We start from the raw sequence: 25,926 nt of genomic DNA on the forward strand, positions 1-25,926 counted from the left end.
AGATTTAAGAAACAGAAAGAGGACTAGAAAAAAGGTAGGTGGTAGAGCTGAGATTAAGAGGTAGGTTATGTAGGTCAATGAGAGCAATTCTGACTTTATACAAAGAGCTATGGAACTGGGTGTCTGAAGCAGAATTGGGGCATGCTATAAAACACGTTTACTCCTGAAATTTTCTCCCATGGAGAATAATGGACTAGAGGAGTGCATGGTTTCATGTGAAATCTGAATGGGAGATAATTGCATATTCCAGGTGTAGGTTGTGGTTCTTTAGGCTAGGGTGGTAATGGGCAGGATATTAAGAAGAGGACACAGAGATGTATTTTTTGTCTATGTCCAGAATGCAAATTTTCTGAGCCATGAGAGAGTGTGGTTTATTCATTCAGAGGTTTCAGAGGTTTCTGGTTTGTGCAGCTGAATGAAAATATATTCCTGGGTGAGGTAGAGCTAAGTTTTAAGCATGTTGAATTTGGGGGGGGGTGTTAATAGTCAGTCTGTTGCTATTATTACTTAACAGAAATTTAAATGAAGGAAAGATTTATTGTCCTTAAAAGTTTGAGCTCATGCTCATTTAGCTCTACTGTTAGTGGTTGGGGGAGCAGAATATCATTTTGGGTGTATATGGCAGAGCAGAGCAGCTGGCAATCAGAGAGATAGAGAGGCAGATAAGAAGGGCAGGGCATGTCCTCAGTTACCTACTTCCTCTAACCAGGCCCCATCTCCTAATAATGCTATCAAATTATGAACCTTCCCTGGGTTAATCAACTGACGAGGTTGGAGCCCTCCGACCTAATCACCTTTCAGTGAGTATACTCACCCACTGGGGACCAGTCCTTCAAATCATGGAGCTTAAGGTATGGTATGTATCCAGGAGATAGCTTGAGATACCCTTGTGGGATGAGAGTAAGCAGTTAGATTGAAAAAAAAAAAAGTGCGTTGGTGGAGAAGTGACTCAGGGGTTAAGAGTCCTTGCTGCTCTTGCAGAGGACCCCTGTTTGATTCCTAGCATCCATGTTGCAGCTCTCAACCATCTGTACTCCAGTACCAGGGGAGCCAACGTTTTTTTCTGACCTCCACAGGCACCAGGCATGGTGCAGACACATACATCAGGCAAAACACTCATAAACATAAAATAATAAAATAAATAAATGTGTGTTAAGCGATGTTTGAGAACTGAGGGTAAATTTTTGTTTTACACAACACCCTTCCTTTGTTAGATTGGATAAACTTGGAGTGGTGAGTAAGAGAGAAAATGCACATTAGCATAGTACCTACCAAATAACTCAATACATTATAGACACAGTGTGGTATTGTTATTCTTTATTCTCATTAGATGATGGCTCCCTGCTTTTCCTTATATCTTGAATGGATCAATCTGTCGTCAACACTACTGCCACATGAGGTTTCCTAAAAGGATAAGTCACACGGCATAGGTACCTGCAGAGTAAACTCTGTCCATGGACCCTGTGTAATCTGGACCCCTGTGGTGGTTTGAATAGGAATGACTTATGTATTTGAATGCTTAGTCACCAAGGAGTGGTGCTATTTGAGAAGGATTAGGACTGTAATGAAAACTATGCCAATCTTTTTTTTTTTTCTCATTAGCTTACATTTGTGTTTGTGTGTGTAATGGGTGGCTTGAGACCATTCTTAATCTAATGTAGCCCAGAGGCCAAAAACTCAGTCACATGTACTCGCGCGCATATGTGTGTGTGTGTGTGTGTATATATAAAAGGAATCTCATGTCATTGTATGGATGAAACACCTGTCAATTAAAATCCTATGGCCTATGGCTGAGGCAGGAAATGGGGTGGGATATCTGGAGGCAAAAGGGATTCTGGGACAGAGACAAGTGTGGGGAATTCAATTGGTAAAATGTGAGGAAGATAAGTGCTGTTCTGCCCCAGTTCACGAACCCCAAAAGACCAGGAATAAACAGATTCCGCTGTAAATACATGAGGTTCTTTTTATTATAAATCATTACAAGCTGCAGCTTGGGCTTACACCCCCTACCACTGAAACGGTGAGAGCCAAGAGCCCCATGCTCAGGTTAGTTGGGTGATTTAAAGATTCTGGTCCCTCCCAGCATGCCCAAGGCAGGGGCGATTCCTGCCTGGCACGCATCTATTGATCAAAATGCTACATTTTGAATTGACTGGATATAGGAAGGTCCCCAGACCATTAATGATCTGGTGTCCCTCCCTAGGGGGATGAGCCAGTTTCCTAGCAACTGTATCTCTAGTGGGTGGGGAAAGAATATAATTAGGCGGGTTCTTCCCCTCAGGGCATTACTGGACTTCTCCACCCAGCTAGCCTTAGTTCAGGCCTTAAATATTAATAGCTGCTGATTGGTCTCTCATTTCCCCCTTTCCCATGATCATTTGAAGACCCAATCTTGGTTCTTCCAGATATGACCCCTTGTATCCTATAGATTTACCTTTTTATAATGGGATCTGAGTACCATTAATGTATTGCTCCCAAACATTTTTTCATGAGAGCCATCAAGCAATTTAAAATACAAGTCCCAAAGATAAAAATCAAAATGAGTAGGGGTCCCTTCAGAGTGGATATAGGGGTAGTAAGGCAAAGAGAAGTATTATCCTTTTCCTCTAGTGTCTCTCTAGGCTTTTAGCCCAGTTGCTGCAATATTAGTTCCCATTTCAGCTAAGCAGATGCCCAAGATAATAGCTAATGCTGGGGAGCCAGCCCCTTTTAACTTATCCTACTATCCTACTTATCCTACTAGGTGGGATTTGGACAAACATCATCTTCTGGAGCTTCTTCAGTTCTGACAATTGGACCGTTGGCATCAGGGGCTAGAAAGCCTGAAATGCCAGTCAAAGGCTGGGCAATGGGGCAGTCCCAAGCATCTGGTTAGTTGATCTACCCAAAAAGGTAGGGAGCAATCATGTCAGTTTCCAGGAAGTCCAGATTTCAGCTTGCAGTCCATAGCTGATCCCAGAACAGAGTCAAACAGGTGAAAATCTGCTGAGACAAATTCAGATTGGAGACTGTAGTTAAAATTTGTCTATTAAATGGGAAGGAGCAGGGAAAATCTCATCTGCGATCCTTTTGAGCTATGCCAGATCCAGGTCACATCCTGAAACTCATATGAATTTTTTTGGTACACAAAAGGAAATATATATTCAGCAAATCTAATATAACATTCTGAGAGTAACAGGTAAAACTGCATCCCACTGAATAAGTATCAGTCAACTGTTTGTTTTATAACCTTTATAAACAAGTGTGTCCACGGTCTGGAACTCTAACACTTCTTCTGTGGGCACAGCTGTTGGTAAACAGCCACCAGTGGAGCTTGGCTATTTCTCGTACACTCAGCATCTATTTTTAGCCCCCATCTCCATGTTCACACTGGAAAGTTAGGCAGAAATACATTACTGGCTTTAGTGCTAAACCTTGGATGCTTGGATTTTTCTTTATAAAGTAACTAGAAGGAATAGGTTTAAGATATTGCTGTGTCAACGTCTACCCCAGAAATGGCAGATATTAAGATATTAAGAATACCATACTAAAAGTTATGACTTTTGGGTCAGATATACACATTAAATAGATGTTTTTAACATGATGAGAAGCACCTTTAAGTCTATCTCCAGAAGACAACCAAAGGAAATTAAAATCTCAAGCTGGTGACTGAATAATAAGCAGTCACTCCATCAACTTATCAGAACTCTATTGATTAATGCCAAAACTCTGAACTTCTGAAATCTTATAACATAAGCACAACAGTAGCAAAGAGAGGGGAGAAATCTAAAGTATCTCCCATTTTTAATATGCTTTAAATTATTTTTATATCTTTATAACTCATCATTATATACCTTAAAACATCTACTTAGACTCTCCAATCTTTTTTACATTTATTAACCCTGAAACATTTTCTCAGACCAAATAACACTCTATAGATTTTTACAACCTAAACTCCTATATCCTCAGTCCCTACATAAGCTCCATTTTTTTTATTCATTTATTTATCTTAAGACACAGGCAACTAACATAAATCCCGTGAGCAAGGCAAACCTGTTTTTCTTTCTAAATAAGAGATCTAGTACTTAGTAGTTCTAGCTAGCTAATGAACTGATCAATGAGCTAACAGTGGATCTAATTGTCTGCTCTTTAGCTGCAAAACTATCATTAGCTTTAGCATAGCCGTCAAAGTGATCAGAGACCTGAGAAGGATAAATTATAAGATAAATAAATATACCAATCCATATGCCAATTAAAATGAAAGAGATGACTAGTTAGTCCATCACCTAGGCAGTGTCCCTGGCTTCTGTGGTCTCCTGGCATCCTGAACAGAGGTGGTGAACAGGCACAGAAGATGAGAGACTGCTTCTGTGGAAAGAGGAACATGAGAGATTTTCCTCACCTTGCCTCTTGAAATGTGAAACAATAGTTCTCCAGGTGTCCACGACTTTGTCCACAGTTTAGGCTGGGCCTTAGCAGTGGCCAGTTGAGGCAGTTTTTGACCAGTGGTTAGCATACCACAATCCAGAGTCCCAGTCATCTGTCATTGTGCCCAAATCTTCTCGGAGACCTTGGGGGAGCTACTGCCAGGTTTGGGACTCTGTCATAATAAGCTTACACATGTTAAAATGCCATATTCATCAGATCTCTGACAAGCTTGAGGGCCAGCATATCTGAATTACTCTTTGTCTTTATCATCTGCTCTAAACTGTGTCCTATAAAACAGAATGCTATAATCTAATTCTGGCATATTCCTTAGATGCATGTTTTAGAACTATGTATTTTAAGGCAAATAGGCAAACTTCATAGTTACCCATCCTAGGCTTAACCTTAAAGAAACCTAAACAAAGACACTAGGTAAAGCTCAACATCTTAACCAACTGCAATCTTTAGCATAACTTTAAGTCTGCCGTTTCTGCACTAAAATCAAAGCAAACCTTTTAATACAGTTTATAGAGAGGCTAGCAAATCTTGCTGATCCTACCACTTGCATTAAAATGAACAGTAAAACGCTTTGCACTTAGCACTAATCAGAGGCCTGAACATAACTGATAGACCCACACAAAGACTGTAGCAAAACTACAGCTCCATCCTCTCTATCCCTGAACCATCGTGGCAAACAATTCCTGATGAATACTTCTTTTTCCAGTGTTCCTCCAACATTAGGGCCAAGCTTAAGCACTTGGAGAAAGGACCCCTAACTCCACAGGCAGAAATGTTAGCGCTAGCCTTTAAGGTGTACCATGAGTGAAATGAGAAAGCCCACAAGTAAAACTATCAAATGCTGGCCAAAGCTGTCTGACTGGCTTTGACAACTGCCTGGGCTCCCTTGCCTCCTAAGGCTTGAGGACCACTGGGACCCTGTTACAAATGTGGTCAGGAGAGTCATTGGGCCCAGGCCTGTCCTAATCCCCCCAGGCTACCAGCGCCATGTTCAAAGTGCCATCAAGAGGGACATTGGGTTGTTGATTATCCTCATAACCCCTGTGGCACAGGGACATCACTCCAGCAGGTGGCCCAAACCATACTCTTTAAGGAAAAACTGACTCACTGGCAGCAGTGGTATTTCAAAACCAACAGGGACTGGATCTCCTTACAGATGAAAAAGGTAGGCTTTGCCTCTTTCTCCAAGAGGAATGCTGCTTCTATGTCAACCAGTCTGGTATAGTAAATGACAAAATCCAACAATTCCAGATAGACTTCTAAAAAAGAAAGGAACAACTCGATGCCTCAAATCTTTGGGCCCTTTGAAAACCTCATATGGAAGTGGATTCGGCCCTTCCTGGCCCTCTTCTCATTTTTCTGCTTTTACTATTCGCACCCTGCTTTATTAACTTCCCTACATTCCTCCAAGGACAAATTAAAAAAAAATCTAACCAATTTAACAGTTACTCTTACAGGATTACCAATCGTGGGCTACAGAGCCTGACCCTAACAATTCCCTACTATGCCCTGATGGTGAGGATCAACAGTACCCCAAGAATGACAGTGCCCTTGGACAGCAGGAAGCTGCCTGAGGGCACAAACAACATCCTCATCCTCTCCTCACCATCAACTCCTTTCTAGCTCCTCCTTTTTTATAATAACCCAAAGAGAGTGATGTTAGCAATCAGGCCCCTCCATGACCAGCTCCAGGGACAGACAGATCATCAGCTGCCACAATGCGACACGCTTTCCACTATCTCCCCTCCCTGTGCATGCGCTGCATCACTTTAGAAAGGGACCTTGTCCCTTCCTCCCTGTGTCTTTTTCCCACCACCCCTCATCCAGAGGCAGTCTCTGTGTCCCCCTCCCCCCAGTGAACACTGAAAGTAAGACCTGTTGCATGGTGTGATTTTATGGATTCCACTATATAGTCGCCTGAATCCCAACACCTAGGTATTTGTATATTTAAAGAGTCTCAGGAATCATTATTTTTTGAGCTAACAAATGGGAGGAGAGACCATCCACAATAGAATGGCAGAATACTACAGTGGTGTGCTTTAGATGTTCAGTGATGGAAGAAGCTGAAGAATTTCAAAGCAGGTCAGATTTTAGCAACATGAGGGCATTTAGAGAGGCTTGGTGGGGAAAACCAGACTGGAACGGAACACTAAAGAGGCACAATATTTGGGAGGAGATAAGAGAACACTCGAGATAAGAATGTCATCATTACTCTCCATAGGCCTTGTTGGAGTAGGTGTGACCTTACTGAAAGAAGTGTGTCTCTCGGGGGGTAGGGGAGGGTTGAGGCTTCAGAAGCTCACAACAAGCCCAGTCTTTTCCTCTTTGCTTACAGATCAGCACCATGCCTGCCTGCGTGCCACCATGCTCAGAGATATGGTAATAATGAACTAACCTCTGAAACTGTGAACAAGGTCGAGGCCGCCAGTGATCCAAGGTCTTCTGAGATGATCCCAGGAGAATTTCTCCTTTGCAGCTTTCTGTCAGGTGTCTCCTGTCCTCTGCTTCTGCAACGTTTGTGAGCTTCCTTCTTCAATCACCCAGGGTTACCAACCATGTTGAGCGCCATATGTAAAAGGAACTTTTACTCAACTGTTTCAGTTGTTGACTCAAAAGCTTACTGCCTTCTTCTGCTAACCCAGGCCTAGTCCTGGAAGCTTCTAGCCTCCTTACAATATATACTAGGCCTAGAATGTTTTCAGCCTCTGAAATTTACTGCTTAATAACATTGAAAAGTTTAAGTTAGCCTGAATATAACTCCATTTTGAAATAAAGATCTTGACTGGGAACTGATTTCAGGTACCAGGAAATATCACAGAATGTACACCTGGCAGAAAACAAAGTTAACTCTCCTAGCAACAGCCTCCAGGAAATATAACAGAATAAATGCTTCATAGAAAACAGAGACAAACTCCCTGGCAATAACCAATGTGAATGGGTTGAGAATCGAGTGTGAAAATTTCCCCCAATGTTTCAGATATGGTTTAGAAAAATAGCCATTGTGATTATATGCCTTAGCCATTGTGATTGCATGCCTCAGAAAAGGTCACCCCGCCCTGCTAAACTTCATCCAATTCTATAACGCCAAGACTTGTGGCCCCCTGCTTGCTGCCATGGAAGCCCCCGGATCACAGATTTTCCCTTTAAAAATCCTGTTCACTCAGAGCTCGGGGTCCCACTTCTCTACTGCTGTGTCAGAGAGCCTTGGGTCCCGAGTTCGATCGCTCTTGTAATAAAGCTCTCTTGCAATTGCATCGAGTCGCCTCCTGGTGGTCTCTGAGGGTCCCATGAACCTGTCATTACAACATCACTCTTTCTTGTTCTTGCTAAGCTCTGGGTTGGCTGGTTCAACTGAGCTCTTCTGGCTCAACCTCCTCTACCAGCTAACTTATTCACTCTGGCTTTTCTCTCAGACTCTGAATTGCTCTGACTGGCATCAAAGTTACTCCAGCAATCTGCTTTAATCTTCTAGTTCCTTCTCATTTTCTGGCTCCTTCTTTATTCATCTGAGTTCTGTCTCTGTAACCCATCTCTCTATTACTATCCTGGTAAAACTGCTTCCTTTCTCTCTCTCATTGCCCCTTAAGTAACTCCCCTTTCCTCTCTCTTTTTGTGAGAGTTGAGTGTATACTACTGTCACTTCTTTCTCTGATTCGTATCTATTTCTGCTACTCAATTAAATATCACTTTCAAATATGGGAGCTTCCTGTGTACAAATCATCTTTACCTCCTTTGTTTGGGATTAAAGTCGTGTACCACCACACCTGGATCTAAGCTTTTCTTTACCTGAAACTTGCTCTATACAAGGCTGGCCTTGAGCTCAGATCTTTCTCCTGGGATTAAAGACATGTTTGTATTCCAGCCAGATCACACAGACCTATAAGGTCTTTGGATGTGATCTCTTAGCAGTTGGATCACTCAGACCTAAAGGGTCTTTGGATGTGATCTCTTGCCAGAACAGCCATGTTCTGAATTAACATTCCTCTACATTAAGTTGTGTTAATCACCAATAATTCTATAAAAATGGAAAGTAAGAAGCATTTGTAGCCTCAGTATCATCCATTACCATAGCATAAATGGAAAATTAGTAGATCTACTCTCCAAATTTTGTTTTATAGGTTTTCCATCCTCTTCAATTCACCTAGCTATAGCTTGATGAAACAAACTTTTTTTTTTTTAAATGAATATTTCTTCTTTTTAACTGGGTATATTGTCTTAGTTTGGGTTTTATGTCTGTGAAGAGAAACCATGACCAAGGCAACTCTTATAAAGAAAAACATTTAGTTGGTGCTGGCTTACAGTTTCAGAGGTTTGGTTCACTATTGTTATGGCAGGAAGCATGGCAACATACAGGTTGACATGGTGCTGGAGATAGCCGAAAGGTCTGAATCTTGAACCACAGGCAGTAAAGAAAGAATGTGTCACTGGGCATAGCTTGAGCATATATAAGACCTCGACGCCAACCTCCATAATGACACAACTCCTCCAACAAGGCCACACCACACCTACCCCAACAAGTCCACACCTCCTAGTAGTGTGGCTCCCTATGGGCCAAGCATTCAGACACATGAGTCTGTGGGGGCTATTCTATTCAAACCATCACACACATTATATCTGTTGTACTTGCCATACATGGCTTAATAAACACCACCAGTGTGATTTTCTTGCTATTAAATATACTACTATATAACTAGCTTTTATAATCTGATTTGAATAATTAGACCTGAATATAATTAGAATCTGATTGTAACTTCTTTTTAAATGGTTATTTTTGTTGAGAAAAAAGTATACCTTTCTATTGTACTACTTTGTTCTCATGACACAGCCATTGATACATCAAATCTGTTATCATGTTATTGCGTAATGCACATTTTCAAATGACAGTCTTTGAAAACATGCACAAATTTCCTACATATTAAGCAAAGTGACTCATAATTTGCCTTGAAAAAAAGTACTCATCTGTCTGCATCTTGTGGAATAATCCTCCTTCATGTATAATTTTTTCTTTGGTTGAGTTCTGTTTTTTTTTTCTTTACATAAATATATATTTGGAAAATACAAGTGAAGCAATATGATTTTAGAAACAGAAGTTTATTCAATGATAATGTGCATTACATAATCTAGATGTAGTGAAATTTATATTTGATAGTTTTAGCAAAGCGCACTCCTTTAAGAATCATGTTATAGGGCTATAGAGATGTGTCAGTGGTTAAGAGCATGTAATGCTCTTGCAGAGGTCATGGTTTTGGTTCCCAGCACCCATACCAGGCAGCTCACATCTACCTGTAACAGCAGTTCTAGGGGCTCCAACACTCTCTTCTGGACTCCTCAGTTACTATCACTCACAAGTACGCAAACTCATACACATGCACACACACACACAAATGCACACATATACATAACATTTAAAAATAAAATAAATATTTTTGGAAAGGAATTATGTTTAGAAAATGCATCTAAGATTTAAGTAGAAAACTGTGGTTCACAAAAATCCATGCATTGTGTTGACTGCTTGAGAACGTCGTCATACATTTCCCGAGCGCAGAGCAAAATTTGAAGGCTTGGCATTCAGTGTGCCAAAAATTTGGACTGAATCCACCAGTACTTTGGATTTCCTGATACTTTGCCTAATAAGATGCATTTGAAGTAACTGATTATATTTCTCAATGAACTGATGTTTTACCTTATAACCATAGCCAAAATCTGTGGTTTTACAATATGACTAGTAATCTATTATTATTATCATTATTATATATTATTATGTCATCTTTTACCTCACATTACTTCTTTATCTCAAGAAAATAGCAGGTCCAAAGTAAAGGGGCTCTGTAACTCATCACTAGCATGACTTATGTTAAGCGATGGTTACACACCTGGTTATTTTGGAGGAAAACAGAAATCCTATTTTGTGCATGCTCCTTCTTATCTCCAGGGGTACCTGACTGACATAGCTAGTGCACAGGCAGGCATTATTTCTTGGAATGTGCTGCACAGACCGGTCCTCTGTTTGGGAGGCATGTGACCAGCTCAGGTGACAAGCCCCATTTTGTCCTTTGGCCTTCCAGAAAGAGGATGTCGGTTATGCATGAAGCAGAACTGTTTTTGGAGACAGAGCGGTAAGACCCTATGAGACACAACAAAATGATTGTGTCTTCTTAAGGAGATCAAAACGAGTTATACTTCTTGATAAATGGGATACAGTGATAGGCTCAAGGGACCACAATACCACACACCCCTGAGTGCAACCTACTGAGGTCCTGAAGATGCAGGCACCTTTCTTTACGCCTTAGTTTTTAAAAAAAAGTGTGGGGCAGAGAATGCAGTTTTTAATTTCTATGAAGAGTCTATAGTGAGTATTATTGCTAGAGAGTACGGGGACCTTGACAAACGCAGCAGAATCATAAAGGGACCTTGAGAAACACTATAGCATCCTAAGAATCACAGTGTTTAGTGTGATGAGCTGGATATCTGCACAGCAAATCTTTGTAAGGGGAGAAAGGATAGAGAAGTCATGAAAAGCATGGCTCAGAACAATGTTAATTTTCTTTTCTCACAGTCTAAAAGGCTCCCCCTTGTGGGGAGACTATTCCTTGCTTAATCTAACTCCTGTAGGCTCCCTTCAGGGGTGGTAGGGAAGAATCTTTTCCTGCCTTGTCCTAACTCAGGCTGGCTGCAGGAGCAGTTCTGATTCTAAGAGGGTCAGTGCAGCATGGTTTGGCTGTTTTCACACAACTTTTCCCTCTCTCTGTAGATGTCTCCACTTTTTATTTTTATTTTACATTATTTTTCTTTGAAGTGACTCTTCACTGTAGCAAATTACAAATGTTTTGTTTCTATTTCCCTATTGAGTCTTAGACCTTACAATCAGCTAGTCAAAAAATAACAGGGCTGGGGGCAGCAAAATGCTTAGTGTTAAAGAAGTTGCTTAACTAGGGTCAGATGGAAGGGGAGGTGGACCTCCCCTATTGGTAAACTTGAGGAGGGACATGGGAGATGAGAGAGACAGGGTGGGATTGGGAGGGAATGAAGGAGGGGGCTACAGCTGGGATGCAAAACAAATAAAATGTAATTAATGTAAAAAAATAAAAATTTAATTAAAAAAAGGAAAAAAGAAGAAGTTGCTTAACTTTCACAGATCCTTGGCATGACCTCATGACTGATAGAGAAGAGTGAGAAGTGGGGAGGGAGAGGAAAAGGTTAATTAGAATATTCCTTTTTATCTGTAGCACAAAGTTCAGCAGAGAGTCTTCAGGTCAAAATGATGTGTCTTCTTTAAATATTTTAAGGACATTTGTTATTACATTAAAGGTTCACCCAGTTAATTACCTCTGTAAAGACAGTTTTTCCCCAAATAAAGTACCTTTTACAAGATACAGTAAGACATTTATCTCAACTCATTCTACCACTTCCTACCCTGTTGTTTTCTTTTCAAACAAAATCCCAAATGTTCAGTTTTACCAATGAAGACTCAAGAGCCAGATGCAGATGCCAGATGCAGGAGTGAAAGCCTACTAGTTCAGAGAGGCAGAGAAAGCACCCAGCTGATCTCCCTATTCAGCCAATGTCCCAGAAGGAAAAAGCTCCATCTCCATGCTGTCTTACATGTCCTCCTCCTCAATGTCCCTCTTTTCTGTTTACTTATATTCACTCCCCATGGGCTGCTTACTTGCTCTGCCTCTTGACCTATGGTTGACTTTATTTAGCTCTTGGATTAAAGGTGAGTGCTAGGGCTGAGCCACACCACAAGTACTTGTTTAGAGTAAACAGAAAGCTCTAGTGTTAAAAACTGAGCCATACCACAATTAGAGAAAGGTTTTCAGAATCTCAGGGTTCATAACAGGATCAAATATCCTGCAACACTCCCCTCTTTCAGACAGGATCTGACATGCCTCAAATAAAAAAGGACTTAAATTAATAAAGAAAAAATTTAAATGCTCATGTCTGTTTATCTATAGTAAATCCGACAGACAAATGTTGCTTGTTTCTAGCTATTTACTATCTGTTTAACCTAGGATGTATATTTCTGTGCAATTTAGCACAGAAATTTAGCCTGGTATCTGACATGACCATGAATCTGATTGACTAACTGTTAACTTGCATTTTTTAAAAAGTATCCTAAGCAGTTTGTAATTGCAGCTTTTAAAAGGACTGGAAGTAAAGTTTGTATTTATAAATGAGTCGTATGAGTACAACACCTTATCTAAGAGTAGAAATATTTATACATATATATGTATATATGTGTATATAAATATACCAAGATTTATACCAATGAATAGCTTACATCTGTATCAATACACAGTAGTTCATAACAATGTAAACAGAATAACCTTATTGGAGAATTACAGTAATAGCTCTAAGTTGAAGACTAGATTCAGTAATCTACCTTTTTATCTTATTATTCTTAAACGATATCCCTGTATTCCTCCTTTCTTTTCAACCACTTTCCTATTACTTAAGGGAGAAATAAAGGTAAAGAAAAGATGAGGAAAGAGAGGAATACCTGAGTCTATGTTTCTATATCTATTTTTTCCATGATCAAGATATTAATAAATTGTAACCAACTTGCTTAAATGACAACAAACATCCATAGACCATTGGAACATCCAAAATTTATCTTTTCCACCATAAGGGAATGGGATGTTGCTCTCTGCTGATTTTTTGTGGTATAGGATATCTTCTTGTGAGCCCACAGGAAATTGGAAAAAATGGTTACGCAAGCTAATAATAACATTTTTTAAATTAAATTTTATTTTAGTCTATTTACTTTGTATCTCTAGGGTGCTCTCCTCCTCTTCCTCTGTCCCCCCACTATCCGTACTTCCCCCTTTCCTCTCCCTTCCCCCCAGTTTGTCCTCCAGTTTGAAGTTATCATAAGTATAGATTGATTTAGTTTAGCAGTGCAATTTTTATCCAGGTCTGTTGCATTTTGGTTTCCCTCAAAGGAGATGAATAATACTATCATTAAATATATAAACATTTTCATGTTAATAAATTAGAACAAGGTTGCATGGAGTTTAAATACACTCTTTCATAGATATAGGGGTTCTCTGTGTAGCCCAGGCTGCCTTGGATTTGTTTTGTAGATTAGGCTGTTCTCAAGATCACAAGAAAACTATCTGTTGTCTTTGTTTTTCAAGTATTCACATCAAAGGCATGCATTTAATTAATTAAGTTATAAAATTAATTAATTACCAGTAATTAGAGTACCTATCAGTTCCCGTGGGAGCTCCACACCTAAGGATACTGGTAGGCTAATCAGAGAGCCTTAATCAATTATTTTGCAATAGTCTGGGTTCTCTGCACTACATCCCGAGGGCAGACCCAGACTGGGCTGCCATCTCTGGGAAAGTTTTTCCAGGAGTCATAGTGTAAACTAAGTGGGAATTATATGTTCCCACTGGCTCTGTGTTCATTGGAAGTTTGCCCCTCCCTCACATGCCACTTTGGTCTGCGTCTGCTGGATGGGACCAGCTAGAGGTAGCTGTGGCTGAGCACTTGCCACCTAGCCATGCTCACTCTGCTCCATTTGTCCCTGCCTCCCTGGTGCAAGCTGCCTTTTGCCTGTGGGCATGCCCAAGTGCTTTTGACCCAGGACCTCTTAGGCTTTAAGCTTGAGTTTTAATTGCTATTAAGTTGAGCACCAATTTGTTATAGATTGGCTATTAATAGCTACTAATAATACACATGTTTATTATGGGGGTTAATTATTTAACCTGCTATCATATCAGTAAAAGATATAGACACCTGTTATATTTTTAACATACCTCTACACTGGACTAATCTCCTAAACTATCCTTTCTAATCCCAAAATCTAATAAATACTTATACTTAGTTTTCCTTCTGGCCCTGCTTCTCCCCAGTCACTGATCCTCAAAACAAGCTCCTCCCAGCCTCGTGCTTCTAGTACATATTTAACCCATGGTGACTCTCTTTTTTCTCCTCTTTTGTACCTCTCTCCCTTCTCTTCTCTCCCATGATCCTTCTGTCCTCCAAGCCCTCAAACCTTAGCTCTACCTAGCCCTGTTCTGCCCAACCCAGGTGTAGGCATTTTTATCGGCCAATCAGGGATGATTTAGAGGCAAAGTTACACAGCACCACCTGGTGTTTGTGAGCATTTGCTGGTAGGACAGTAAAGATCTCGAAGGACAAGCAATTAGCCACCTCCAGACAAGGCTACAGCAGTTCCCTCATTCAGCCGGAAGAGCTGGCTGGAGAGCTTCCAGGACTGGCCTGAGTCCACTGGAGCCCTGGAGCTGCACACTATGTGCCACGGTGCTTGGCTTTTACACCAGTTTTAGGGAAAACTCAGGCTCTCATGCTTATTAATAGACACATAGCCTGCAGAGCCACTTTCCCAGCTTCACCTGTATCCTTTGCTATTTGCCCTTTTCTGCCCTTTTTTAAAAATTTAATTTGATGATTCTTAAAAAACAAAAGAACTTAAGGATCTTTAAGTCACTGCCTTTTCAGCCTTTCTTTTCTACTATACACACTGAAAACTTCTTTCAATTTTGACTCTAACTCATACGTAACAATTTTTTTCTTTAATATGTAATGTTGATTTAAAAATATTTTTATGGGTATAGATGTATTGCCTGTGTGTATATATGTGGCCTGTATGTATGCCTGTTGCACAAGGTGGCCAGAAGAGGCTGTCAGGTCTCCTGGAATTAGGGTTACAGATGGTTGTGAGCCACCATGTTATTGCTGTGACTCAAACTCGTGTGTTCTGTAAGAGCAACACGTGTTGTCAACCAATGAGCTGACTCTCTGGCCCCAGCTTCCCTCTTCCCCATCTTTAGAGGGTGGTGGAAGAAGCTCTGAGCATGTAAAGTCCTGAATGAAAGTGTGTGTTGACATGAGCTGTCCATAGTAAGAACCTTAGCGTCAGACCTATGGGAAAGTGGCAAAGCCTTCCTACTCCCGTGCAACAGCTTCAATTAGAATAGCCCCCATAAGCTCATAGATTTGAATACTTGCTCATGAGGGAGTGACATTATTTGAAAGGATTAGGAAATGTGACCTTGTTGAAGAAAGTGTGTCACTAGAGATGAGCTTTGAAGTTTCAAAAAGCCCATTCCAAGCTCAGAGTATTTTTCTTCCTGTGGTTTTGGATCTGGATGCAGAACTTTCAGCTACTTCTCCAGCCCCATGCCTGCCTGAATGCTATCATGTCTTCCACCATGATTACAATGAACTAAACTGCTGAAACTGTAAGTGTAAGACCTGGGGCCTCACAGCTCAGGAGTTGAAGATCGCGCCCTTCCCAGAAACTCTCACAGACCACAACTCGATGTAAAAGCAAGAGCTTTAATTTAACCATTGCACAATGGGGTCAGCCCTGCCGGTCAGCAAAGAGAGGCACCAGGAGACAAAGGCCTTAGGTTTTTAAAAGAAAAATTGCGGGAAATTTGAAGTTGCAGTTTTGGCAATTTAGGATTGGATGATGAAGCTATAAAGTAAGATAATTGGTTAGTCTTAGGTGCTCAAGCTTGGCCAGTCCTGCCAAGTGGGGATGCAGCTGCAATTGAAGGTAGGAGTGGTTAGCTCATCCTTGAAGATTGGGCTGCAGACTTTTGGCTGGAGGTCAGGAGCTACTCAGAAGAAGGATTGAGGCCATCTGAGTTGTTTGCTAAGAAACACTATCTCGAAGACAAGGGTCTGGTCCTTCTTTTTGCTGAGTGAAGGTCATTGCTTGCTCGCTTTTTTTATATCTGTCCTCACAGATAGTGTCACATTTCTCCATTCTCTGGAAAGGTACTAAGAGGCTTTAGCTTAACCTGGACCTAAACTCAAAACTATAGGCTTTAGAAGACATACAGGTTACAAAGTTAGTCTAACCCTTTCATAAGCAAGCCCCAATTAATTGCTTCTTAAATAAGAGTTTCTGTGATTATAGTGTGTAGTGAGAATCCTGAAATTTCATTTTCTTAAAGAAAAAAAAGAAAAATGATAAGAACATGTTTTTGTTTTAATTCCAGGTTTGGGGAAATGGGGCTGCCTCACAGCAGCTGACTATGATTTGTCTCATGCTCTAGCAGAGGCATGCTTTTGCCAGCTGCAGATAGTTTCTATGACTGTGTGACTTTTGCAGTTCTGGAAACTTTTCAGAGGTTATATAACTGAGTTATATAACATGCTAGGTGGGCTCAGTTGGTGGTGAGTTAAGTTGTAGGACACTACCAGTGTCCAGTGGAGATGTGGAGGATTCATTTGTGTGGAGAAACTCATACATTTGGTATCAGAATTTTTTGTGTGAGAGATTAATATATAGCAGTGAAATTTTATTTTTCAAAGTACTATAACATTACAAGTAGGTGGATAGCTTGTTTTATAGCAAAACATAATAGAAAAGTTTACTCTATGGAGAAAAATAATAATAGACATTTTCCCTCTATGGCACATTGTGGACTTCCCACAATAGAATTAGGACCTGAATATAGAAACACTCACATAATAAAACCAAGCCCAAGCTATGTGCACTAAAACTAACCCACAGGAGAGCTAGAAAGGTGCAGCCAGCTTATGAACTGGTGAGAAACTGTAAGTTCATCTGTTAGAACACAAAGTGGTAGGGAACTATTAGCTTCAAAGTCACATCTGAGAGTTGTCTGCATCATGTGAGGTTGAGCTTTAGAGACTAACCTTTCACCCTAAGTCTGGAACAAAGGATTTTCCATTGACCTCCTTGAGTAAAGAGTCACGATTACCAACACTTTCAATTACTAGACACTTATTGGGATTGTATTAATTTCCCATCACTGATATGACAAATGACTTCAAACTTAATTGCTTAAAAACAACATACATTTATTCAATTTGTAGAACTCTGAAGTCAGAAATCAATATTGTGGGGATAAAATCAAGAAGCTGCGTGGCTGGTTTCAGGAGGCACGGAAGAAAATTAATTTTATTGCCCTTCTCAGCTTTTGGTGCCTTTTTGTATTTCTTGGCTCATGACCCTTTGATCCATTTAAGGGATATCACTCCAATTACTGCTCTCACTATTACATAATCATTTCCTCTTCTATAGTCAACTACCACCCCCCAATTTATAAGGACATTTGTACTTGCAATTAGGACCCACCCTGACAATCCAAAAATTACCTTCCATCTGAGGTCCTTAATCACATTTCCAATGTCTCTCTTGCTACCTACAGCAGCATTCACAGATTCTAGAGATGAAAATAAAAATCATTGGGTCTATGGCTTAGGCATTAAAACTGGAAGAGCAAGATAACATGGTAAGCATGGGATTGTTTTTGCAGTTGGTCATGATTTTAAGGGTCTAATGGTGTGGTCAAGGACACAGCCTCTGTTGCTAACTCAGAAATTTCAGAGTAGTGTGGAAACAGCATAGGAAAGCAAGATCCTCATGTTGGTTGGTTTGTAATTTTGGATCTTGAACCGAAGATGATCTTCTTCAAGAGATTCTTCTCCATCTATATGCTATTACACAAGTTTTTCTCACAGCACAGTATGTAAGTCAATTCCGCATTGTTGTAAAACTGACTTTCCTTGCAATTATACATACACAAATGCTTTGAGTACAGATGCCTTGATCCTAAAAACAAAGAAGCCTGTTATGCATGCTGGAGGAGATTGTCTTAATACAACTTTCTAAAAATCACTGTCAAGAGGAAAATCCCTTCACACTAGATCTTCTTCCCATTTCCCATATTGACTCTGACTCTAGATGCCAAACCTCATTGGTAAATTTGAAAGTACTCTTTTCCTTCCTTCCCACATTTATTTATTGTCTCATCACTTAGCAAGGCCAAACAATGTTAAGTTCTTTATACCAGACACTAGAAGGAATAATAGTCTTTTAGAGGCATTTTGGAGTCTGTATCAGCTCAACTTACCCCGAAAGTATGATATTGTAGAACATGAGTGACCAGGTTTTGCTTCACATATTGTTTGCTTTGTTTGACACCTTAAATCGTGTGATCGGTCACATTCACGACAGAGCAGACCTGCATTTGTGGAGTAGTGAGAGAATAGGATATTTAGGATGAACTGTAGGGCTATGGGAACAAGTGATTACAAGATCAAAGAGGGGCTTCAGTGATCCACATAGCCTACACTATCTATTTACTCCATCAGCTGATATTCAACTTTGTGAATACGAAAATAATGATTGTACTATTTATGTTTCCTGGTTGGCACCTACTTATATTTGAAAACAAAGTAAAAAAAGATAGAATCAAAGTTTATAATATAAATATATATATATATATTACTCATTACAATATATTGAGGTTGGGCTGGAGTGATGTCTCACAAAAGACTAGGCTCACATCAAAATACAATATAATAAGGTTTGAATATAATGTTATTTGCATGTGTTTGTAAGATAATTTCATTTAAACAGAATTGCTGGCTAAATAAATTATTGATAGATTTTTCAAGACACACTCTAAAGTATATAAAACTATACATTCTCTTGTTATCAATCTTTATGGGAAATGCAAATCAAAACAACTCTGAGATTCCATCTTACACTCATCAGAATAGCTGAGATAAAAAACTCTAGTGACAGCACATGCTGGAGAGGATGTGGAGAAAGGGGAACCCTTCTCCATTGCTGGTGGGATAGCAAACTTGTAGAACTACTTTGGAAATCAATCTGCCGCTTTCTCAGAAAATTGCGAATAGCACTACTTTAAGATCCTGCTCTACCACTCCTGAGCATATACCCGAAAAATGTTCCACCATGTATCAAGGACACTTGCTCACCTATGTTCACAGCAGCTTTATTGGTAATATCTAGGATCTGAAAACAACCTAGATGTCCCTCAACCAAAGAATGGAAACAGAAATTGTGGTGCATTTACACAATGGAATACTACTCAGCTATTAAAAACAAAGAAGTCAATCTTTAAACAATTTTTATCTCATTACAACTGGAACACTATCATGTTACTTAGTTTCTGAATGTTGACACTTTTAATTTGTACTTCTCTTATTATATAAAGAGTGAGATTAAACTTTTTTTGTATATTTACTACTTGTTTGTATTTAGTCTATGGTGAATTTTTTATTTCTTTAACTTATTTTTCTGTTAGATTATTGATGTATTTACATTTTTATTGGGCATCATTATATATCATGAACATTAGCCACTTGTTCACAACACGAGTTGACCTTTTTCTTTTTGCCATGAAAAAATTTTATAAATTTCTTTCTTTATATTTTTTAATTTTTGAGATTATAGCATAATCCCATCATTTCCCTCTTCACTTTCCTCCCTCCAAACTCTCTCATATGGCCCTCCTTGATGTCTTTCAAATTTATGTGCTAGAACTCTAGGTTTTTGAGGTATAGTTAGAGAGGTCTTACCCTTAACTGGTAAAAGAAGAATCCTACATTTTCTCTAATATTTTAGAAATTTAAATTTTTTAGTATCAAAAGAGCGACAAAATAGAAATGCCAATGTACTTTGAGTACATTTAATAAATAGAAAGCAAAGGAATTATCCATTAATTTTCATTTAGTCAAGAAGTGCTCTGAGTCAAGGCTGACTTTCGAGGGAGGTGTGCATTCACTGGTGAAAGACAGAAGCTCAGAAGAGAGGTCGCCTGATGAGTGAGGCTGGGTACTTTCAGCCATAAATTGTAACTGTAGCCTTGGAAATAGGAGGGGACCTGTGTGAGTAATAGTGAGCTGTGAAGAGCCCAAGTTTATTCAGGCAAACAAAAATCCCTGCAAAATACATGGAGAAGAAGTAATCGGAAAAAAACAAGGGGGAAGGAGTGTTATATAGAATACTGTATAACAGTGTTTCAAGAAAAAAGGAAAATAAAATGGAAACCTATGAATAAAAACTCAAAAATGGAAGATCTGAAAATTCCTGCCCTGTTCTCTGTAATTACTGTTGTCTTCTTGATTAGTATATCACATGTGATCTCTCTAATGCCCATAACCTCAGTCTTCAGGCTTGAGCTGCAGTGTCTGAGTGAGTTTGGAGGCAGTGGGTTAGAGGCTAGTGCTGTAACTCCACTCCCAGTGTGGAAACTTACCCTCCACGGAGCAGAGAAAAGATAAAGTCAGGATGAGCAGTGTGCCGAGTTTTGTCACTGGGTTCATGTTGGATGATAGAAGGTAGCTTCAGATACTGTAAAAAGGACGACTACTTGCTTCTTTTATAAAGCTGGAGAACAGGAAGAAAATTTCAAGCTAGGCCCAAGGAGGAAATGCCCTTTTCTTTTTCAAGAAACCAGATGTATGATAAAGTGGGAAGTACAGGCTGACTCAGATAGCTTCCCCTCCCTTATCTCAGCTTCTGTGTGTGCACGTGTGTGATGTAGTCTTCTGGTCCATTAGAAACTTCTTTCTGTACTAAATGGGATATGTCTGTTCATCCTGGGATTCAGAAATGGCAAATGTGACTGAACTGAAAGGCCTCCAGAAAAGGAACATGCAACATGAAGGTTTCCTGAACAGCTTATTTCAATGCTAGAAAATTCTCCCTTTTGAGTAATAGGAAAAAGGGAATTTTGAGCCAAACAGCCCACACGCAACTCCCCAGGCTACTATCTTCCAACAGCTCCATTTTTCCTTCTTAGGAAATTCTAGTGCTTATTACCCTGGAAGTCTGGGATATCTGGAGGATCCCAGCAGATCTTACAGTTGGGGCACTCAAAGCTGAAAGAAGAAATGGGGGTGCTTCTTTAGAGACATTTCCAGTGAGCTTCTTTTTGAGATCTGAGCAGATCTGAGGAGTTCCTGAATATTTTCTGTCCTTGCCCTTTTGGAATTAAATCTAGGACCATGTCTCCACGACCCTCAGCTTTGTCTTACATAATGTCCCTGCTGTTTACTGCAGGGAAATGAAATAGACTGGTCCCAACCTCACTCTGAGCTGTTCAGCTCCATTCCAGAACAAACTTCCAGAAAATTTGATGTTTGTCACCCTTGTGGCCATCCCAATTTCTCAGGGAGATTTACTTCCTTCAGGAACCCTTCCATCTCTGGTGGGAGTGCACGCTCCTCACCCCCATGCTAATTGCTACCAGGTCTCATTACTTTTCACTTTTTGTTGGCCATGTCCTTTGTGGAGATTAAGTATGTGGCATGTTCAAAGACCGTTACAGGCAGGCTCTCCTTTTTCTTCTGCACATCTTTTACATATCGGATGCTAAAAACAACTCTGGCAAACATATAATAATTATCATTTCTTCAAGTGAAATAATAAGCTCAGAAAGGTGCTTTGCATGTATTTGATTTTTAATTTTATTTTGCATATGCTAGACAGGTGCTCTACCTTTAAACTATGTCCTTCATCTTCTACTTCTCTTTTATAAGGTTATTTGTGATTGTATTTAGGGACCCAACTACATAAAGCATAATAACTTTTCATCTGATGATCCTTAACATAATTAGATATTAAAATTCTTTTTTAGCATGTATATAAACATTCCCAGATAACACACGATGAGATGTAAAAATATTTGGAAGTTATTATATAATTTGTCCTAGTTAATACTGTTAACTCAGCCTAGCCTAGATCTCCCAAAGGTCTCCATTTGATATTTGTCTTTATCAGGTTAGTCTGTGGGGGACTGACTTGGTTGTTAATTGATTCAGAAATGTCCAGTCCACTTTGGACAGAATCATACTTATGCAGGTGATCCTGGGTTGGATAAGTATGAACCTGAGGGTGATCCAGAAAGCAGTGTTCCTTCATGGCTCCTGTCTTCAGATTCCTGCCTTGAGTTCCTGCCCTGACGTTCTTCTACAATAGATGCTGACCTGGAAGTATAAGCCAAATAAACTCTTTCTTCTCTTAAGTTTTTTTTTTTAATAGTCAGAGTGTTTTATCATGGCAACAGAAGGAAACTAAAACAGTGTCCACTGCATACTCTCAGAATCAAGATCATCACACCATCTCTGTGGGCCCTTCTGTTTGCCCAAATGCTATTCTCTAATAAGATGGTGTGTCTCTCTCTGCCTGGCCTTCTTGTATACTCACACCCTTACATCCTCTTCATAAGCAGTAGGATACACCTGCTTCTTCAACAGCCTGTCCAATTATTTAAAACCTCTATTCTTTGACATTTGCTGTTCTTCTGGTACTTTCATTTAACTGTGTTTTTCACCCAACTACTTCCTTACTGGTTTTCAAAGTCCCCTTTTTCTTTCTATTTGTTAAATTTTATTTTAATTAAAATATAATTATATCCTTCCCCTCCCATTTTCTTCCTCCACCCCCTTCCACGTCCTCCCCAGCAAGCTTTTACTTCATGATTTCACCTCTTTTACTTTGATTATTATTATTACACATATAAAAATACAATTTGCTGAGTCCTTTTAATGCTGCTTGTGTGTGTGTGATTTCGGGGTGGGTAAGCTGTACCCACAATACCTCAACAATATGGCTGCCCTATACAAGATGTGAACAATGAGAACACCAACAGACATGCTAACAAGGAAGGAGGAAATGTCATGGGGACTCACTCTTTGACAAAGAACTACAGGAAACTAATGACTGCTGATAGGAGAATTAGTCTTTCCCAGGGATGAGCCCCTTAATTTGCCATCCAATACTAAGTAGTCAGCCAAAGTCCTTCTTTTTGAAGCGAGGCTTCCCTGGTAAGATTGCCTAATCTGAATATCTTCTAGTCCTCAACAGCCAACTCATCTGGACACACTTGTGATCTCTTTAAGAAGATTTCAAGTTCGTGAGTCCTCAACTAGTGTCTTAGTTTAGTGGAAATCCTCACACTTAGGAAAATGGTCAATGACCACTTACTGAATGGCAGAGTTGGGGGATTAGTTAATGAGTAGAAATATCAAAGGCAGAGACTTAATTCAACATTAGAGAGAATTTTACAATAAGTAGAACAAAGATAGAGTAGTGCACTTTGTGCAGTGACTTTCCAGTAACTATGGAATTAGGGTGAGCACTCTCCTGGGAGTGCATGGGTAAATCAGGCAGGGATGCTGTGTTCTTGGAAATAGCCTATCTGGAATGTAATCTTATGATCTGTAACATTAGGTGACTAGTCCAAGGACATATCACAATAGGGGACAGTGAGCACATTCCCCAGAGAGCCTCACTTGATGACATATCTGATAATGCTCCATTCCTGTCTCTGTCCATACTGAGTACAATCACTGTGCTTTGTCCCTTTGGAAATAATTCCTATAAATGGAGGAGCACTTGGTGATTCATGAAAGAAAGAATAATGTTAATTTTTAAAATGGTGCACAAAGAAATGACGATAGTTGAGTGAGAAGAGGTTTTTGTTGTTGTTTTGTTTGTTCTCAGGAGGCTTACTGGATGCCATCAGTAGCATAATGCTTGGATAAATCTGTTTCCCTGTGAAGCCTCTGACGAGTGTCTACTTTGGAAGATGGCTGTGTTTTACCTCTTCACTATGAGTATCTCTATCCCTTTATTCTCCTATGGTCCTTAGCCTGTTGACTCTCCCCTTATTAGTCTCTCTTCCATTGTAAGGCTTACTGAGAGCTGGTGACGTGTGGTTCTTGGACATTCTTTCATAGCAGTCTCTCTGCCTTGAAATATAACACTGTTTTCACATTTGTGCGAATTATCGAATGAGAAGACTGGAGAACCACAAATTATAACAGAACAATAAATTGGTCAACATCAAAATTAACTTTCTTCATCAATTAAATGGAGAGTGAAAAATACTAGTCATAGATTGTGGCTCTACCAGTTCAACTGCTAGTGACTTGAAACGCTGACAAATTTCTTGAAAAGTATAAATAAGGACAAACACACTGCTTAAAGTCTTAGCTAAGAGCAGTAAGACAAAAAGAAACAAAGGGGATACAAATAGAACAATGAAGTCAAAGTATCCCTACACGCTGATGACATAATTCTCCATCTGATGAACTTTAAAGATTACATCCTAAACTCTTAGAGCTGGTAAACACTCTCAGCAAAGTGGCAGGCTACACAATTCACACATAAAAACCAGTGTATAAGGGCTTAGTTTTTCTCTGTTTCCTTATCAGCATTTGTTTGTTTTCTTGGTGAAAAATAATCCAGTTGCAGGGATAAAGAGATAGCGCAGCAGTTACAAGCATTGGATGCTCTACCTGAGGACGGGGTTTCAAGTGTTAGCACCCACATTGTAGCTCACAACCATCTGTAACAGCAGTTTCAAGGGATACAGTTTTATCTTCTAGCCTCTGCCGGAATCAGGCATGCATGCACACAGATGTCCATTCAGAGAAAACACTAATACAAAGAAAAAGTTAAAAATACTTCCAATTGGAACGAGATGGCGTCTTAACATAATTTTCATTTTCAGTTTCCTGGAGGCTAAACATAGTACATCAATTACTTTTCTATTGCTGTGATGAAATGTCCTGACAAAAACTTGAAGAAGGAAGAGTTTATTTGGCTCACAGGTCAGAGGTACAGTTTATTATGGCAGGAAAGTCATGGCAGCAGGACGCAGCTGGTCACATTGCATCTGAAGCCAGGGAACAAGGGAGATGAATCTTCACATTCCTCTTATGTGGTCCAGGACCCAAGCACACAGAATGGTGTCACTCCATTCCATTATCTGATGTTTATTTCTCTCATTTGCTGAAAGTCATTGTTTTCAAGTTTTGTCAATTACTAATAAAGCTGTTGTAAAAATCTATATTCAGAGGGCATAACTTAGAATCCCTTTACCAAAGAGCATGATTGGTGGATCATGTATTAAGAAGTAAAAGTTTTCAGTTAGTAAGAAATTGTTAAATTATGTTCTGAAATGGTTTACTATTTGCATTTCCACCAACCATTAATAAGAGCTGCTGTCTCTCCACATCTGGTCAGGCCAATGTTCTGAATTGTTGCTGTTCTAATAGATGTTATTAGTTTGATTTGGCTTTTCGTGGTGCATATTGTGGGTCGTGTTTCATGTACTTATTTGAAATATGTGCATCTTTTTGATGCCTCTTTAAGTAGAAGCTTAGATGATTGATATTGGCTCTTTCTTTTCCATACTTGTATTTTATGATATAAACTAACACTGCTTTAACTGCATTCCATAAGTTTTTGTAGGTTTTATTTTTATTCAATTAAAAACATTTTAATGTTTCTTTTGATATTCATTTGGTTCATTTGGTCCATTTTTGAAACACATTTAATCTCCATATGTTTGAAAAATTTCAGTTACTATTTGAGTTTCATTTCTTTCTAATCTGAGAGCACGGTATAGTTTTTTTTTTTAATTTGGCAAAGTGGGTTTGTGTTTCATGTGAACTTATGAAGACTGTGTAATATATTTGATTTGCACTTTTATAATTAGTAGTGAGGTACATACATGTTAAGAATTGTTATGCCTTATTGTGAAATTGACCCCTATATCTTTATGTGAAACTTTATTCTTGCTTTGTAGTTTGCTGTGTCTGAAATTCAAACATATGCTCCTGTTTTGTTTTGGTCAAAGCCAACATGGTTAATCTTTCTTCATACATTAATCTTTTATATCTATGTGATATATTGAGTAATGTACTGTATCCCAGTGGTAGAATACT

The 25,926-nt window shown here is 39.4% G+C and overlaps 1 protein-coding gene across 1 annotated transcript; it reads right to left on the reverse strand.

Moving 5' to 3' along the window:
- Window positions 1-1,326: 1,326 nt before the first annotated feature.
- LOC110560385 (prostate and testis expressed protein 4) lies at window positions 1,327-20,511 on the reverse strand. The gene is made up of 4 exons (XM_060383395.1): window positions 20,445-20,511; window positions 18,288-18,398; window positions 17,530-17,597; window positions 1,327-1,404 (listed from the first exon to the last, which is right to left on the reverse strand). The coding sequence occupies exons 1-4, from the start codon at window positions 20,509-20,511 to the stop codon at window positions 1,327-1,329; spliced, it is 324 nt and encodes a 107-aa protein (XP_060239378.1).
- Window positions 20,512-25,926: the final 5,415 nt, after the last annotated feature.

Source organism: Meriones unguiculatus, chromosome 1, assembly GCF_030254825.1.
Source record: "Meriones unguiculatus strain TT.TT164.6M chromosome 1, Bangor_MerUng_6.1, whole genome shotgun sequence".
NCBI lineage: Eukaryota > Metazoa > Chordata > Mammalia > Rodentia > Muridae > Meriones > Meriones unguiculatus.